Below are 14,266 nucleotides of genomic sequence, written 5' to 3' on the forward strand. Positions count from 1 at the left end.
AGGTGAATGGTGGTGGTTTGGTGTTTTTATGGCCACAAACCCCTGGGAGAGTTGCAGAGCTGGAGCTGGGCAGGAGGAACCCCCAGGGCAAGGCGCTGAGCCCTTGTTTTTCCCCCAAAGCAGGATTTGTCATTGCCAAGGCGTGGCCGGATGGAGGAGGAGGAAAAGGCCTGGAGATGCAGCCGGAGCTCGGAGCTGGGGGAGAAGCCTGAGGGCAGAGAGAAGCCCCACAAGTGTGGGAAGTGTGGGAAGAGCTTCAGCCTGATATCTAATCTGATGCGGCACCAGGTGATCCACACAGGGGAAAAGCCCTATGACTGTGGGAAGTGTGGGAAGAGCTTCAGCCAGATGTCCACCCTGATGCAGCACCAGGTGATCCACACTGGGGAAAAGCCCTACGATTGCACAGAATGTGGGAAGAGCTTCAGCCACAGCTCCGCCCTGATGCAGCACAAGAGGATCCACACTGGGGAAAAGCCCTACGATTGTGGGGAATGTTGGAAAAGCTTCCGCGACCGCTCCACCCTGATCCAGCACAAGAAGATCCATACTGGGGAGAGGCCCTATGAGTGTGGGAAGTGTGGGAAGAGGTTTCAGAGGAGCTGCGATCTCCTCTGCCATGAGCGCATTCACACCCAGGAGAGGCCCTTCCGCTGCCCTGACTGTGGGAAGGGCTTCAAGCTCAACTCCACCCTCATCAGGCATCGGCGCATCCACACTGGGGAAAAGCCCTATGAGTGTGGGAAGTGTGGGAAGAGCTTCAGCCGGATGTCCACCCTGATCACACACCAGGTGATCCACACTGGGGAAAAGCCCTACGATTGCACGGAATGTGGGAAGAGCTTTAACCACAGCTCTGCCCTGATGCAGCACAAGAAGATCCACACTGGGGAGAGGCCCTATGAGTGTGGGAAGTGTGGGAAGAGGTTTCAGACCAGCTCCAGTCTCCTCCGCCATGAGCGCATTCACACCCAGGAGAGGCCCTTCCGCTGCCCTGACTGCGGGAAGGGCTTCAAGCAAAACTCCAACCTCATCACCCACCGGCGCATCCACACTGGGGAAAAGCCCTACGAGTGTGGGGAGTGTGGGAAGAGCTTCAGCCAGATGTCCACCCTGATGCAGCACCAGGTGATCCACACTGGGGAAAAGCCCTACGATTGTGCAGAATGTGGGAAGAGCTTCAGCCAGAGCTCCACCCTGATGCAGCACAAGAAGATCCACACCGGGGAGAGGCCCTATGAGTGTGGGAAGTGTGGGAAGAGGTTCCAGACCAGCTCCAATCTCCTCGTCCATGAGCGCATTCACACCCAGGAGAGGCCCTTCCGCTGCCCTGACTGTGGGAAGGGCTTCAAGCGAAACTCCACTCTCATCACCCACCGGCGCATCCACACTGGGGAAAAGTCCTACGAGTGTGGGAAGTGTGGGAAGACCTTCTCACAGAGCTCTCATTTGACTCAGCACCAACGGAGGCACCAGTGAGGGAAGCTCTGCGAGTGTCCCGAGTGCAGGAAGAGCTTCATTGCTGCTGCAACTCCATCCCCAGTGGGAAGATCTGCAGTGGATGATCCCCAGTGATCCCCGTTGGGCAGAATCCTGGTGACCCCCATTCCAGGTGATCCCCGTCGGCTGATGGGAAGGTATTTTAAATGGTCAAAACTTACTACTTCTCCTATTCTGAGTTTATTAGCAATAAATTCAATTCACTTCCCCAGTTCTGAGCCTGTTTTGTGCACAAAGGTGTTGGATGAGGGATCTCTTAGCCAGGTCCTTCTGTCAGCTCAGGAAGCCTTGGTTCCATTTTCTCTCCCCATGGCGGCTGTGCAGGGCAGTGAGAGAGCAGCTCTGCTGGGTGCCTGGCATGGGGCCAGCGTCACCCCACTGCAATGTGCCATGGCCTCGTGTGGCCCTGTGCTCTGGAGCCAGCGCTGCTGTTGCTTTTTCCTTGCTGATGGTTTTCTCTTTTGCAGGAAAGGCTTGTGAAGTGCCCCCGCTGTCCCTGGCGTCCCCTGGGCGCCGGGAGCCGCGTCCCTTGGCCTGCTCCCCCTGGGCCGTTGCAGGGCGGCTGGCGGAGGCTGGGAGCTGCCGTGGGGGCCGTGGGGCTGCCCCGGGGGCTGCGTGCCGTGGCGGGGCCGGGAGGTGCGGAGAACTTGGTCGCTGTTTGCAGAGCAATGGCGCCTTGGGCCCGGGCCCGTTGCAGGGCTGTTCCTCATGTGCGGCTTTGGCCTCGGCCAGCCCGGGGGGCACTGAGAGCGCGGGGCTTGGGCTGTGCGCTGTGCAGAGCCCGCGCCTCGCTGCCCTTGGCTGGCTGTGCTGTCACTCGGGATTGTCCCAGCGCCATTGCTGCTCGGTGCCTGCGAGCGGGGACGAGGCCGGCGCCGGTGTCGCCCCCAGGCAGGCAGGCAGGCAGGCAGGGCTTTAGTGGGGCAGCAGCGGCGCCATGGTGGGAGCGTGTGTGCGGCCCGGGAGCGGCGGCAGCGGGCGGAGCCCGGGGAGGCGGCGGCGGAGCTCGGAGAGGCTGTCCCAGCGCAGGTGGGAGCCGCGCTGCCTTGTGCCGGGGCTCGGCGCTCGCTGCGGGCGGATGGAGGGGATGCAGGGGGCGGCAGGGGGGCTGTGGCGGCTTCCTTCTCCCGTCTCCCTCCCTCCCTCCCTCCCCTCGCTGGCTGTGGCGCCGTGTTGCCGCTGGCCTGAGGCCGCTGAGGGAGCGGCTGCCCGCGGTCTCCTTGCCGCTGCTGCCTCGGCAGGAGGCGGTGCCGGAGCAGCGCTGGCTCGTCCCGCTCGCTGTCGGTAGCACAGAGGTGGCTGCGCTGTCGGCGGCAGTGTACGGGAAAATCCGCGTGGCCAGAGGTTTGTGTGGCCGCAGGAGACAGAGGAGTCGTGTGAAAGTGACTTTAGGGATGGACAGAGGGAGACGCCGTGGGGCATTTGCCATGGGGCTGTAAAACGCAGCCTCCTTTCTATGCTCGTTTCCCCGGCTGCGTTTCATTGTCCCTTTGCCCTCTTGTCACCGTACCTGCGGGAAAACCAAAAACCTTTCAACACGATTTTTAATGTTAGAGAGTCAAGGCGTTACTTTATTATCTGAGCAGGATGTTGTTCTGGCCAGGATGTACCACGGGAATCATCTCATCCAGAGCCTGGGTTTGTAGAGAGAATCGTTCTATGGCACATAAGTTTTGGAAGATTTTTCAGGTATTTTTTACACTCTAAACTCATTGAAGGTATTTTGGTCAGTCTTAATTGGTTCCATGTTGCTTATTTTCTAATCGATGGTTTCCTATTGGATCCAGATTGCTTCTCTTCTGATGCTAATTAGGTTTTCCTTCTTATCTCTCTTTAGCCAGACAAGGTGTCTCCAAACAGCCAGGGGTGAGGTTTGGAGCTGATGTTCGTTAATGGCTGCTGATGGCCTTTTGTCTTTTGGGCTCCTCCTGGTCTGTAGTTATGTTGAGCTCATCAGACCTCACCTGGCAGAACAATGTCCTGGAAAAAAATCTTAAAATTCCTTTTCCCTGGCTAAAGACAACCCAAACCTTTGACAAAAGTTATACAAAATATTCAAACTGGTATATTTTCCAACACTCTGGCTGAGGTACTTGGAAGGTACAGACTTCCCGATCCGCCCACTGCCTGTGTCCCTTAATATGCACCCCTAGTTTGTGTGACATTCGGTATTCGTGGCTCTGGGAAGTGTTTGTTCTGCTTGTGGAAGTTCAGGAATGGAGCAGGAGCTTGGCTGAGCAGCAGTCTGTGTCAATTAGTAACAATTCCAATTCACAAATTGGTTCTGGGACCTGATAGGAATTCTTAGGATTCCCAGGGGCTGCTCCGTGGTGTTGTAGGATTTGTTCTGGTGGCCGTTTTAATTTTTAAAATATTTTTTGAGGTGCACCCTCCTGACCTTATTGAGCATTTTTGTGTAATTAAATCATTCTATATTTGGATTCCCAACTTATTTCCCTGAACTTTTGGTATCAAAAATCCCCAGTGGTTAATTACACTCTATAAATCATCCACAATGCTAGCACATGTTGGAGTGAGGAGAGACATGATTTTCCCCCACTTTTTTTAATGAAGTTTTCCCAACATTTTCCCATTTGCTCTTTTTCTTTGCAGCTGAACCAGTTTGTGCTGCACAGTCAGATCTCCTCAGTCTGGGCTCTGCCCTGAGCTGTGCAAATTCCATCTGTGCAAGCAGGCAGAGCTCGGGCTGAGGGACAGAGGGAATTGGCCCAATTGCTCCCCCAGGCCACAAGGCCCTGGTCCATTGTCCAGCCTTTGCCCCAGCAGGGTTCATTTGCATTTCTAAAGCTCCTTCCTCTCGTGGCTGCCTGGAACCGAAGCTTCTCTGCCAGGGCAGCCATCGGGTGACTCACATGTGGCTCTGCCCCCCACAAGCTGCTTTGGGGATTTTTCCTTCATCAATATTGTATTAATTAGCTGCAGGAGGAGAAGGAGGTGGGATTTTGTAGAAGGAAGAGGAGGAGGAGGAGTGAGAGGAAGAGGAGTGTGAGGAAGAGTAGGGATAGAGGAGGAGGAGCAGGAAGAGGAAGCAGCCCAAGGTTCCAGCACTGCCTGTATCTGCAGCCCCCCACATGCAGCAGGTGACTGGGGAGGGGGATCCACGATTTTCACGGGGCCTAAATCATGATGTTTTTAAGGTTTATTGGGCTAAATGTTCATGCTTTGGGGTTTCTTTGGGAGTAAATCTTTATATCTTGAAGGGGCTTTTGGCTGAATCTTGATATTTTGGGAGTTTGGGGTCTGTTTCTTTATGTTTGTGGGATATTTGGGAATGTCGGTGGTTAGTGGTTTTTACAGCCACCAAACTGCCAGAGAGTTGCAGAGCTGGAGCTGGGCAGGAGGAACCCCCAGGGCAAGGCGCTGAGCCCTTGTTTTTGCCCCAAAGCAGGATTTGTCATTGCCAAGGCGTGGCCGGATGGAGGAGGAGGAAAAGGCCCGGAGATGCAGCCGGAGCTCGGAGCTGGGGGAGAAGCCTGAGGGCAGAGAGAAAAAAGCTGCCAGGAGCTTCCTGAATGGAGGGAAAGGGGTGATGGGACCTTTAGAAGAGTTGAATTGGGTTTGATCCACCTGGAACTGGGTTTGATCCACCTGGAATTGGGTTTGATCCACCTGGAACTGGGTTTGATCCACCTGGAACTGGAATGGATTTACCTGAAATGGGGTTTTGTCGACCTGGAATTAGGTTGATTCATCCTGGAATTCGGTTGCATCCCACTGGAATTTGGTTGAATCGACCTGGAATTGGGTTGGATCCACCCGGAATTTGGTTTAGTCTCACAGGTATTTGGTTGGTTCATCCTGCAGTTGGGTTGGGTCCAGCTGGAACTGGGTTTGATCCATCTGGAATTCAGTTGGATTTACCTCAAATTGGGTTGGATCCACCTGGAATTGGATTGGATTGAGCTGGAATTTGGTTTAATCTACCTGGAATTTGGTTTGATCCTCCTGGAATTGGGTTGGATCCACCTGGAACTGGATTGGATTCACCTGGAATTCCGTTGGATCAACCTGGAATTGGGTTAAATCCACCTGGAATGAGGTTGAATGCCCTTGGAATTCAGTTGGATTTACCTGGAATTGGGTTTGAGCCACCTGGAGATGGATTTGATCCACCTGAGATTGGGTTGGATTTACCTGGAATTTGGTATAATCTGCCTAGAACTGGATTTGATCCACCAGGAATTGGGTTGAGTCCACCTGGAATTGGGTTTGAATGGTGTTGGTGCTGCAGTAGAGGCTGGAATTGCCCCAGGATCCTCCTGGAATCGAGTCAGACACACCTGGAATTGGGCTGAATTCCCCTGGAAATGGAGTTTTGGTTATATTCTGTCTGGATGATGGTGTGGGGCAATGGGAATGGGGAATTGTGGGGGGTGAGAGTATAAAAATCTCAGGAAAATGGGGATTTGAACCCAAAATCCTGGGAACAGGGAGGGTTGGGCACTGCCAGAGCCCCAAAATCCTGGGAAAAAGGGGAATTTCAACACCATGAGCCTTTCTAAATCATAGGAGAGGAGGAAATAGGAACTCCCAGAGCCCTAAATCCTCAGTACAGGGGGGTTTGCAATTCCCAGAGCACCAAAATTCCAGGAATAGTGGGGTTGAGGAAATGCCCGAGCCACAAAATCCTGGAAAAAGAGGAATTTCAGCACAATGAGACCCTAAAAATCCTGGAAAAAGAGGAAGTGGGAATTCCCAGTTTCCCATATCGTCAGTACAGCGGGGTTTGGGAACTCCCAACCCCAGAAAATATTGGGAACAGGGGGATTTGGGAAATCCCAGAGCCCCAAAATTGCGGGAAAAAGAGGATATGGGAGCACCCACTTCTCAAAATCCTGTGTACAGGAAGGTTGTGGAATGCCCAGCCCCAAAAAATCCTGGGTACAGGGGGGTGTGGGAAATCTCCGAGCCCCAAAATTCGGAGAAAAGAGGGATTTCATCACAATGAGACCCTAAAAATCATGGAAAAAGAGGAAATGGGAACTCCAAGTTCCCTAAATGCTCAATACAGGGAGGTTTGAGAACTCCCAGCCCCAAAATTTGTCTTTACAGGGGGGTTTGGAAAATCCCAGAGCCCCGAAATTCTGGAAAAAGAGGAATTTCAGTACCCTGAGCCAGGCAAAATCCTGGGAAAAGAAGAAGTGGGAACTCCCAGTTCCCCAGATCATCAGTACAGGGGGGTTTGGGAACTCCTAGAGCCCCAAAATCCCGGGAACGGGTGGGTTTAGGAAATCCAAGAGCCCAAAAATGTTGGAAAAAGAGGATATTGGAACATTCAGATCCCTAAATCCTGTGTACAGGGGGGTTGTGGAATGCATAGTTCCAAAAAATCCTGGGAACAGGGGGGTTTGGGAACTCCTAGAGCCCCAAAATCCTGGCTACAGGGGGGCTTAGGGACACACCCAGCCCCAAAAAATCCTGGGAACAGGGGGGTTTGGGAACTCCTAGAGCCCCAAAATCTCGGGTACAGGGGGGTTTGGGAACTGTCAGAACCCCAAAACCGTGGGAAAAGAGGAGTTTGGCCACTGCTGACCCCGAAAATTGAACAAAAAAACCTGGAGAAAACCCTGAAAAAAGAGGAAGCTGGGCCAACGCCCTTCTCAAAAAAATCCCCAAAAAGGGGGTTAAACCTTCTGAATCTCCCCGATCCCCTTTTGCCATGGATCCAGGACACCCCAAATCCCAACGCCGCGGCTCCAGGACCCCCCAAAGCCCACCTTGGAGCCCCCAAAGGCCAGGCAGGGTCAGCGCCAGCAGCAGCAGCAGGCAGGGGCAGCTCCGTGCTCCATCCATGGCGCCTCGGGATGTGGCGACACTGGGAAGGGTCGCTGGTGGTCCCAGTGCAGCGGCGGCGAAGTGGGGGGAGTGGGAGTGGGGGCGCAGCGCCCCAAAAGCGGCGGAGCCAATGGGAAGGCGTGTGTGTTGTGTCGTCACCGGTTGCCGGGTAGAGCCTGTGCAAAACGGGCCCCAAACCGGCCCGGCCAATCGGAGCGCGTCCAAAACAACTGCGGCCAATGGCAGCGCGCCCAAAACCACGCCCAGGCAATGGGAGCGCGTCCCAAAACGGCGCCCGGCCAATCAGAGCGCGCGGGGCGGATGATCCCGCCCTGCTCCGGACTGCAGCTCCCAGTGCAGCGGCTGCTGCGGGGCTGGCGGCAGCTGCCCGGCGCTGGCCATGGGGCGAGTGGCGGCAGCTGGGGCCCTACTGGTGGCACTGGTGGTGCTGGGAGCCACCCCGGCTGCGGGCGCGGAGCTGTCGGGTGAGCGGGGGGAGCAGGGAATGCGATGGGAAAGGGGGAAAAGGGGAAAGAAAGGGGTTTGGGAGCCCAAAGTGGAGGGGGAGGAGGAGGGGAAGCCGAAAGGGAGAGCGGGAGGGGCTGAGGGTTGGGGGAAGGTGAGGAAGGGGTGGGAGAGGGTGGGGAAGTGGGGAAAAGGGGAGGGTGGGAGCCCAAAACTGAGCGGGAGGGGGATGGGGATGGAGAAATTGTGGGTAAAAGGGTGGGAAAACGGCAAAAAGAGGGAATGGGACCCAAAAACTGCATTGGGGAGTGGCTGAAAATGGCGGGGAGTGAGGATGTGAAAGGGGAAATAGGGAGAAGGGTGGGAAAGAGGAAGTGGGAGCGCGGGCAGGAGGGTCCCATGGCGGCCGTGGGGCACAGGGGGTGCGGAGTGGGGATCCGGGGTGACCCCCGGAGCTCTGGGATCGATGGGGGTGCTGGGGGAACCCCTGACCTGTGCCTTGCTCACACAGGAGTCTTGCAGTGTCTGATAAAGCACGAGTGTCACTTCATTAACGGCACGGAGAAGGTGAGGTATGTGGAGAGGCAAATGTACAACCGACTGGAGTACCTGAGGTTCGACAGCGATGTGGGGAAATACGTGGGGTTCACACCCTTTGGGGAGAAATGGGCCAAGTGTGCGAACAGTGACCCGTCATGGATGGAGAACAGACGAACTTCAGTGGATTGGTTCTGCCGGTCCTGGTACAAGACCGTCACCCCGTTCGGCGTGGAGCGCAGAGGTGAGCGTGGGGCAGAGGTGTCCCCTCAGGCTCTGCCCTGGCAATGACCCTGCAGCCCCTCAAACCCTCCCTGGGAATCACCCAGAGCCCTCAGCCCTCCTTGTGCCAAACCAGGGGCTTCTTGTCCTTCTCAGTGACTCTTGTGGCTCTCCCAGTCCATCCCAGTTCCCCCAGTCTCTCCCAGCCCCCCCAGCGCGTCCATTTCAGCCAAGCGTGAAGATGACGCTCCTCAGATAATCACAGCGCGCGTCTCTGATGACTCATCAATCAGACAAGCAGAACCGAGTTCCCCGCGCTGGATTTAACATCTCAGTGCCGCTGAATTCACTCCCAGTTCCTCCCAGTGCTACTGCAGTCACTCTGAGTGCCACCACAGTCCATCCTAGTGCCACCATGGTCACTCCCAGTCCCTCTTATCCCATTCCCAATCCATTCCCAATGTATTCCCAGACATCCAGCCTCTCTCCCTGTCCCTCCCAGTGCTCCCCAATCCACTCCCCTCTCTCCCAGTGTCCCCCCAGTCCCTCCCACTCCATTCCCAGTCCCTCTCAGTGCTAGCACAGTCACTCCCAGTCCCTCTAAAGCCAATCCCAGTTCATTCCCAGTCCACTCCCAGACCTCCATCCTCTCTCCCAGCGCCGTCCCAGTACGCCCTAATCCAATCCCCTCTATCCAAGTCCTTCCCCAGTCCCACTAATCGCAATTTCTGTACATTTCCAGTCCCTCTCACTGCATTGCCAGTCACTCCCAGTGCCTCCAACGTCCCTCCGAGTTTGTCTAATGCCAATCCCAGTCCATTCCCAGTGCACTCCCAGATTGCCATACTCCATTTCTGTGCCCTCACAGTGTCCCCAATTCACACCCCTCTCTCCCAGTGCCCCCCCATTCCCTCCCACTCCTTTCCCAGTCCCTCCCACTCCATTCCCAGTCCCTCCCAGTACCACCCCACCCCTCCCAGCTCTCTCCCAGCGCCCCCCCAGCTGATCCCAGTGTCTCCCCTCTCTCTCCCAGTGCCCCCCAGCGTGTCCATCTCGCTGGTGCCCTCGAGCTCCCAGCCCGAGCCCAGCCGCCTGCTGTGCTCCGTGATGGATTTCTACCCTGCGCAGGTGCAGGTGAGGTGGTTCCAGGGCCAGCAGGAGCTCTCGGAGCAAGTGATGACCACCGACCTGCTCCCCAACGGGGACTGGACCTACCAGCTGCTGGTGCTGCTGGAAACGCCCCCCCGGCGCGGGGTCACCTACACCTGCCAGGTGGAGCACGTCAGCCTGGAGCAGCCCCTGAGGCGGCACTGGGGTACGGCCAGAGCCCACAGCGCCGGGGGGAGCGGGGGAGGCACTGGGGGGGCTGGCAGGGGGATTGGGCTGTGCTGGGGGGAACTGGGAGGGAGGTGGAGAGAGGCTGGTTTCTACTGGGAGAGGGGCTTGGGGGTGTGGGAGGGCTGGGAAAGGGTCGGAAGGATGTTGCGGAGGGTGGGATGAGGTTCTGGGGGTGAGGTGGGCACTGGGAGGGAGTTTGGGGGTGCTGGTGGGCAACTGGGAGGGAGTTTGGGGGTGCTGGGGGGAACTGGGAGGGAGTTTGGGGGTGCTGGGGGGAACTGGGAGGGAGTTGGAGTGAGGCTGGAGGGGCTGGAAGGAGATTGGGGATGGAAAAGCAAAGGTAGGAAGGAGGTTGGTTGTGCTGGGAAGACACTGGGAGGGACCTTGGTGAGTCCTGGTAGGGCTGGGAAGGGACTGGGAGAGGGTTTGGGGGTCCTGGGGCGGTGGGGGGCAACTGGGAGGGGTTGTGGGGTGCTGAGAGGGACGGGAGGGGCTTTGGTGTGTCCTGGGGAGGCTGGGAATGGATCGGGAGGAGGTTTCAGGGGCTCCTGGGTGGGCTGGGGGCGACTGGGAGGGTGCTTGGAGGGGCTTGGGGTGTCGCTGAGAGGTTTTTGGGGGTCCTGAGCCCTGCTGACCCCCCAGAGATGCCGCCGGACGCTGCCCGCAGCAAGATGCTGACGGGGATCGGGGGCTTCGTGTTGGGCTTCGTCTTCCTGGCGCTGGGGCTCGGCTTCTACCTGCGCAAGAAGGTGAGGGGGGGTCCCGGGGGTCGTGTCGCCCCTGCCCCGGAGCGGCTGTGCTCCCCCCGGGGCCCCCCAGCCCGGTGTCACCCCCTTTTCTCTGCCCACAGAGCTCCTGAGCCGCCGCCGGCCGCAGCCCCTCCCCGTGGCCTCGGGCCCGGCCGGGACCCCCCGCTCTGTCCCCGTGCTGATTTTGGGGGGTCGTGTGTCCCCCCAGCCTTGCTGTCACTCTGACCCCGCCCGGCTGCTCCCAGTGCTCCCAGTAAAGCTTCCCAGTTGGCTCCGGTCGCGTTTCTTGGGGGGCACTGGGGAGGGACTTGGGGGGACCCCGCGGTGGGGCTGTGATTGGGGGGCAGACCTGACCCCGGGATGGATCGGGAATGGGGACCCCCGCGTGTCCCCAAGTGTCACCCCGCTCTGGGGGGCCTTGGGAGGCAGCTGAACCCCGACACGGCACCCAGCGAACCCCAAAAAAGGCGCTGAGACCCCCTGAGCCCCCCAGAACCTCCAAACCCCATAGAAAAACAGCCCCGAAAAATAGCCCCGCGAAAATGAGCCAATGGGAGAAGGCGCTGAGCGATTCTGATCCAATCCGAGCTCGCGGCGCTGATGACTCTCCAGTTCCCAGGCAGACCCGCAGCGCCCAGCGCTCCCCACCCCAACCCCACCTGCGCCCCCCCCTCGCCCCCAGCGCTTCCCGCCAGCCCAATTTGGGGAGGGGGCGCGTGGGGGGCGCCCAGGCCTGGCCCGGAGCCCAGCGCTGCCCCAGCCCGACCTGCCCCGGCTCCATCCCGGCTCCTCCCGCGGCATGCGACGGCGTGGGGAAAAGGGGGGGAAAGGGTGGGCGCTGGGCTTGGGGGGAGGAGGAGAAGGGATGGAGGAGGAGGAGGAGGGATGAGGAAGGAGCGGGAGAAAGGCCGGAGATCCGAGCAGGAGGAGGAGGCGGGAGGAGGAAGGAGGAGAGAGGAAGAGGAGGAACAGGAAGAGGTTGGAGAGAGGAAGAGGAGGAGCAGCAGAAGCCGCGCGCAGCTCTTTGTCTGCCGCGGCCCCGGGAGCATCGGCGCCCCGCACGCCGCAGGTGAGGGGGAGGAGGAAGTCGCCCCAAATGTCTCGGGGGTCCCCGAGCGGCGTTTTTTCTGGGCGGGTGTTTGGAGCTCGCAGCTTCCGGGATTGAGCCCCAAATCTCGTTCAGGGTCGCTGGGAGGGTTTGATTGTGCGGGGGGAACGTTTGGATGTGGCGGAAGGGCAAAGCTGAGGCGCCAGTGGGGCTTTGGGGGATATTTTGGGGGCTGCAGGTGGGCACGGCCCGGTGTCGGGGTGGGAGGGGGACATGGGGCATGGGGTCCGGCCGGGAGAGCGGTGGAGGGGAAGGGCGGGAGCCCCGGAGTGGGGTGAGCGGAGAGGGGCGATGGCGGAGCTGGGGGAGCCCCGGCAGGCTGGAGAGGGGGGAGCGTGGCTAAGGGGGAAGCCTGGGATCCCTGGAAGCGCGGAGCAGAGAATGAGGGGAGAAGGGACCCCTGGGACCCCCAAAGCCCCCGGATCATCCCTAAGCGGGACCCTGGAAAATAGGGAAGCCCGGGAGCCACGGGAGCCCCATGAGTGCAGGGAAGGGAGACCCTGAGGAGGCCAAAGTGCAAAGAGCAGAGAGGGGGAAATGCTGTGAGGGTTTTGAGGTGAATGGTGGTGGTTTGGGGTTTTTATGGACACAAAGCCCTGGGAGAGTTGCAGAGCTGGAGCTGGGCAGGAGGAACCCCCAGGGCAAGGCGCTGAGCCCTTGTTTTTGCCCCAAAGCAGGATTTGTCATTGGCAAGGCGTGGCCAGATGGAGGAGGAGGAAAAGGCCCGGAGATGCAGCCGGAGCTCGGAGCTGGGGGAGAAGCCTGAGGGCAGAGAGAAGCCCCACAAGTGTGGGGAATGTGGGAAAAGGTTCAGGTGGAAATCTGAGCTGATCGAGCACCAGAGGATCCACACTGGGGAAAAGCCCTATGAGTGTGGGGAGTGTGGGAAGAGCTTCAGCCGGATGTCCACCCTGATGCAGCACCAGAGGATCCACACTGGCGAAAAGCCCTACGATTGTGGGAAGTGTGGGAAGAGCTTCAGCCAGATGTCCACCCTGATCACACACCAGAGAATCCACACTGGGGAAAAGCCCTTCGACTGTGGGAAGTGTGGGAAGACCTTCAGCCGGATGTCATACCTGAGTGAGCACCAGGTGATCCACACTGGGGAAAAGCCCTATGATTGCGCAGTATGTGGGAAGAGCTTCAAGGTAAGCTCTGCCCTGATCAAGCACAAGAAGATCCACACTGGGGAGAGGCCCTATGAGTGTGGGAAGTGTGGGAAGAGGTTTCAGACCAGCTCCCATCTCCTCCTCCATGAGCGCATTCACACCCAGGAGAGGCCCTTCCGCTGCCCTGACTGTGGGAAGGGCTTCAAGCACAACTCCACCCTCATCACCCACCGGCGCATCCACACTGGGGAAAAGCCCTATGAGTGTGGGGAGTGTGGGAAGAGCTTCTCCAGGAGCTCTCACTTGACTCAGCACCAACGGAGGCACCATTGAGGGAAGCCCTGCGAGTGTCCCGAGTGCAGGAAGAGCTTCATTGCTGCTCCAACTCCATCCCCAGTGGGAAGATCTGCAGTGGATGATCCCCAGTGACCCCAGCTGTGCAGAGCCCTGGTGATCCGTGCTGCTGGTGATCCATGTGGCAAAGACACCTGGCTGGTGGCTCCACACCCTCCTGGCTCCCCGTGGGCACCTGGATGAAGGCAGGGCCAGGAATGTCCATGGGAATTCCTGGGGACATCAGAAATCCCCTGGGGAGAGTGGATTTGTTGCCTTTCCACCCCAGAAAATCTCACCTTTTGTGTTCAGTTATATCATCTCTTGGCATGAGGCAACACTGGATGGCCTTGGAGGTCTTTTGCAACCTCAGTGATTCCATGATTCTGATTTTCTCTCACCCAGTGGCATCTTTCACAGCCAAATGGTTCTGGGTTGGGGCAAAGAGCAGGATTTTGGGGTGGAAACGTCCAAAAATGTTCTTCCCTCCCACCCAACCACATGGATCCTCAGCGGGCACAGACATGTAAATCCTTTTCTTTCGGGTTTGGTCTTGTTTTCATTTCAGCCTTTCTAAACACCTGAATTTGGGGTAAAAATGAAGATATTGAGGTGAGACATGCATCGCACACTGGGGACACCGCCAGGGTGGGACATTGGGGACACAGACAGGGAGGGCAAAGGCAGGCAGAGCTTTCCCCGTCCAAAACTGCACCCAAAAATCCCCAAATTCAGGGATTTCTCCCAGAAGAAAGCTGTCAGGAGCTTCCTGAATGGAGGGAAAGGGGCGATGGGACATTTAAAAGAGTTGAATTGGGTTTGACACCCCTGGAATTGGGTTTGGTCCTCCTGGAACTGGATTGGATTGACTGGGAATTGGGTTGGATTTACCTGGAATTTGGTTTGATCCACCTGGAACTGGATTTGGTTTACCTGGAATGGGGTTTTCTCGACCTGGAATTGGGTTTGATCCCCCTGGAATTTGTTTTGACTCACCTGGAGCTGGGTTGGATCAATCTGGAATTCAGTTTGATTTACCTGGAATTGGGTTGGATTTACATTGGATTTACCCATAAAGATTTTGTTGTTTGGGCTGATTATACTCA

The 14,266-nt window shown here is 57.6% G+C and overlaps 2 protein-coding genes and 1 long non-coding RNA gene across 3 annotated transcripts in view; all 3 read left to right on the forward strand.

Moving 5' to 3' along the window:
- LOC146421425 (uncharacterized) overlaps window positions 1-14,266 on the forward strand; it is a 72,599-nt gene that overhangs the window by 19,218 nt on the left and 39,115 nt on the right. The window lies entirely within an intron of this gene.
- The window catches only part of LOC146421427 (uncharacterized), a 27,747-nt gene continuing 13,548 nt past the window's right edge, over window positions 68-14,266 (forward strand). The window contains 2 exon segments of the mRNA XM_085047125.1: window positions 68-1,475; window positions 12,488-13,145. Of these exon segments, the coding sequence (XP_084903251.1) occupies window positions 151-1,475; window positions 12,488-13,145 (1,983 nt within the window). The 5' untranslated portion in view covers window positions 68-150.
- LOC146421428 (class II histocompatibility antigen, B-L beta chain-like) lies at window positions 7,626-10,879 on the forward strand. The gene is made up of 5 exons (XM_085047476.1): window positions 7,626-7,781; window positions 8,273-8,542; window positions 9,554-9,835; window positions 10,501-10,607; window positions 10,709-10,879. Exons 1-5 carry the CDS (start codon window positions 7,697-7,699, stop codon window positions 10,715-10,717), a joined length of 753 nt encoding a protein of 250 aa, XP_084903602.1. The 5' UTR covers window positions 7,626-7,696; the 3' UTR covers window positions 10,718-10,879.

This window comes from Lichenostomus cassidix, unplaced genomic scaffold (assembly GCF_008360975.1).
Source record: "Lichenostomus cassidix isolate B80296 unplaced genomic scaffold, HeHo_3.0 HiC_scaffold_33, whole genome shotgun sequence".
In the NCBI taxonomy this organism is placed as follows: Eukaryota; Metazoa; Chordata; class Aves; order Passeriformes; family Meliphagidae; genus Lichenostomus; species Lichenostomus cassidix.

Coding starts and splice junctions, on each gene's coding strand:
- LOC146421428 (XM_085047476.1), top strand. CDS start 7,697: ATGGGGCGAGTGGCGGCAGCTGGGGCCCTACTGGTGGCACTGGTGGTG. Junction 8,543..9,553: donor GTTCGGCGTGGAGCGCAGAG/GTGAGCGTGGGG, acceptor TCTCTCTCCCAG/TGCCCCCCAGCGTGTCCATC. Junction 9,836..10,500: donor GCCCCTGAGGCGGCACTGGG/GTACGGCCAGAG, acceptor CTGACCCCCCAG/AGATGCCGCCGGACGCTGCC.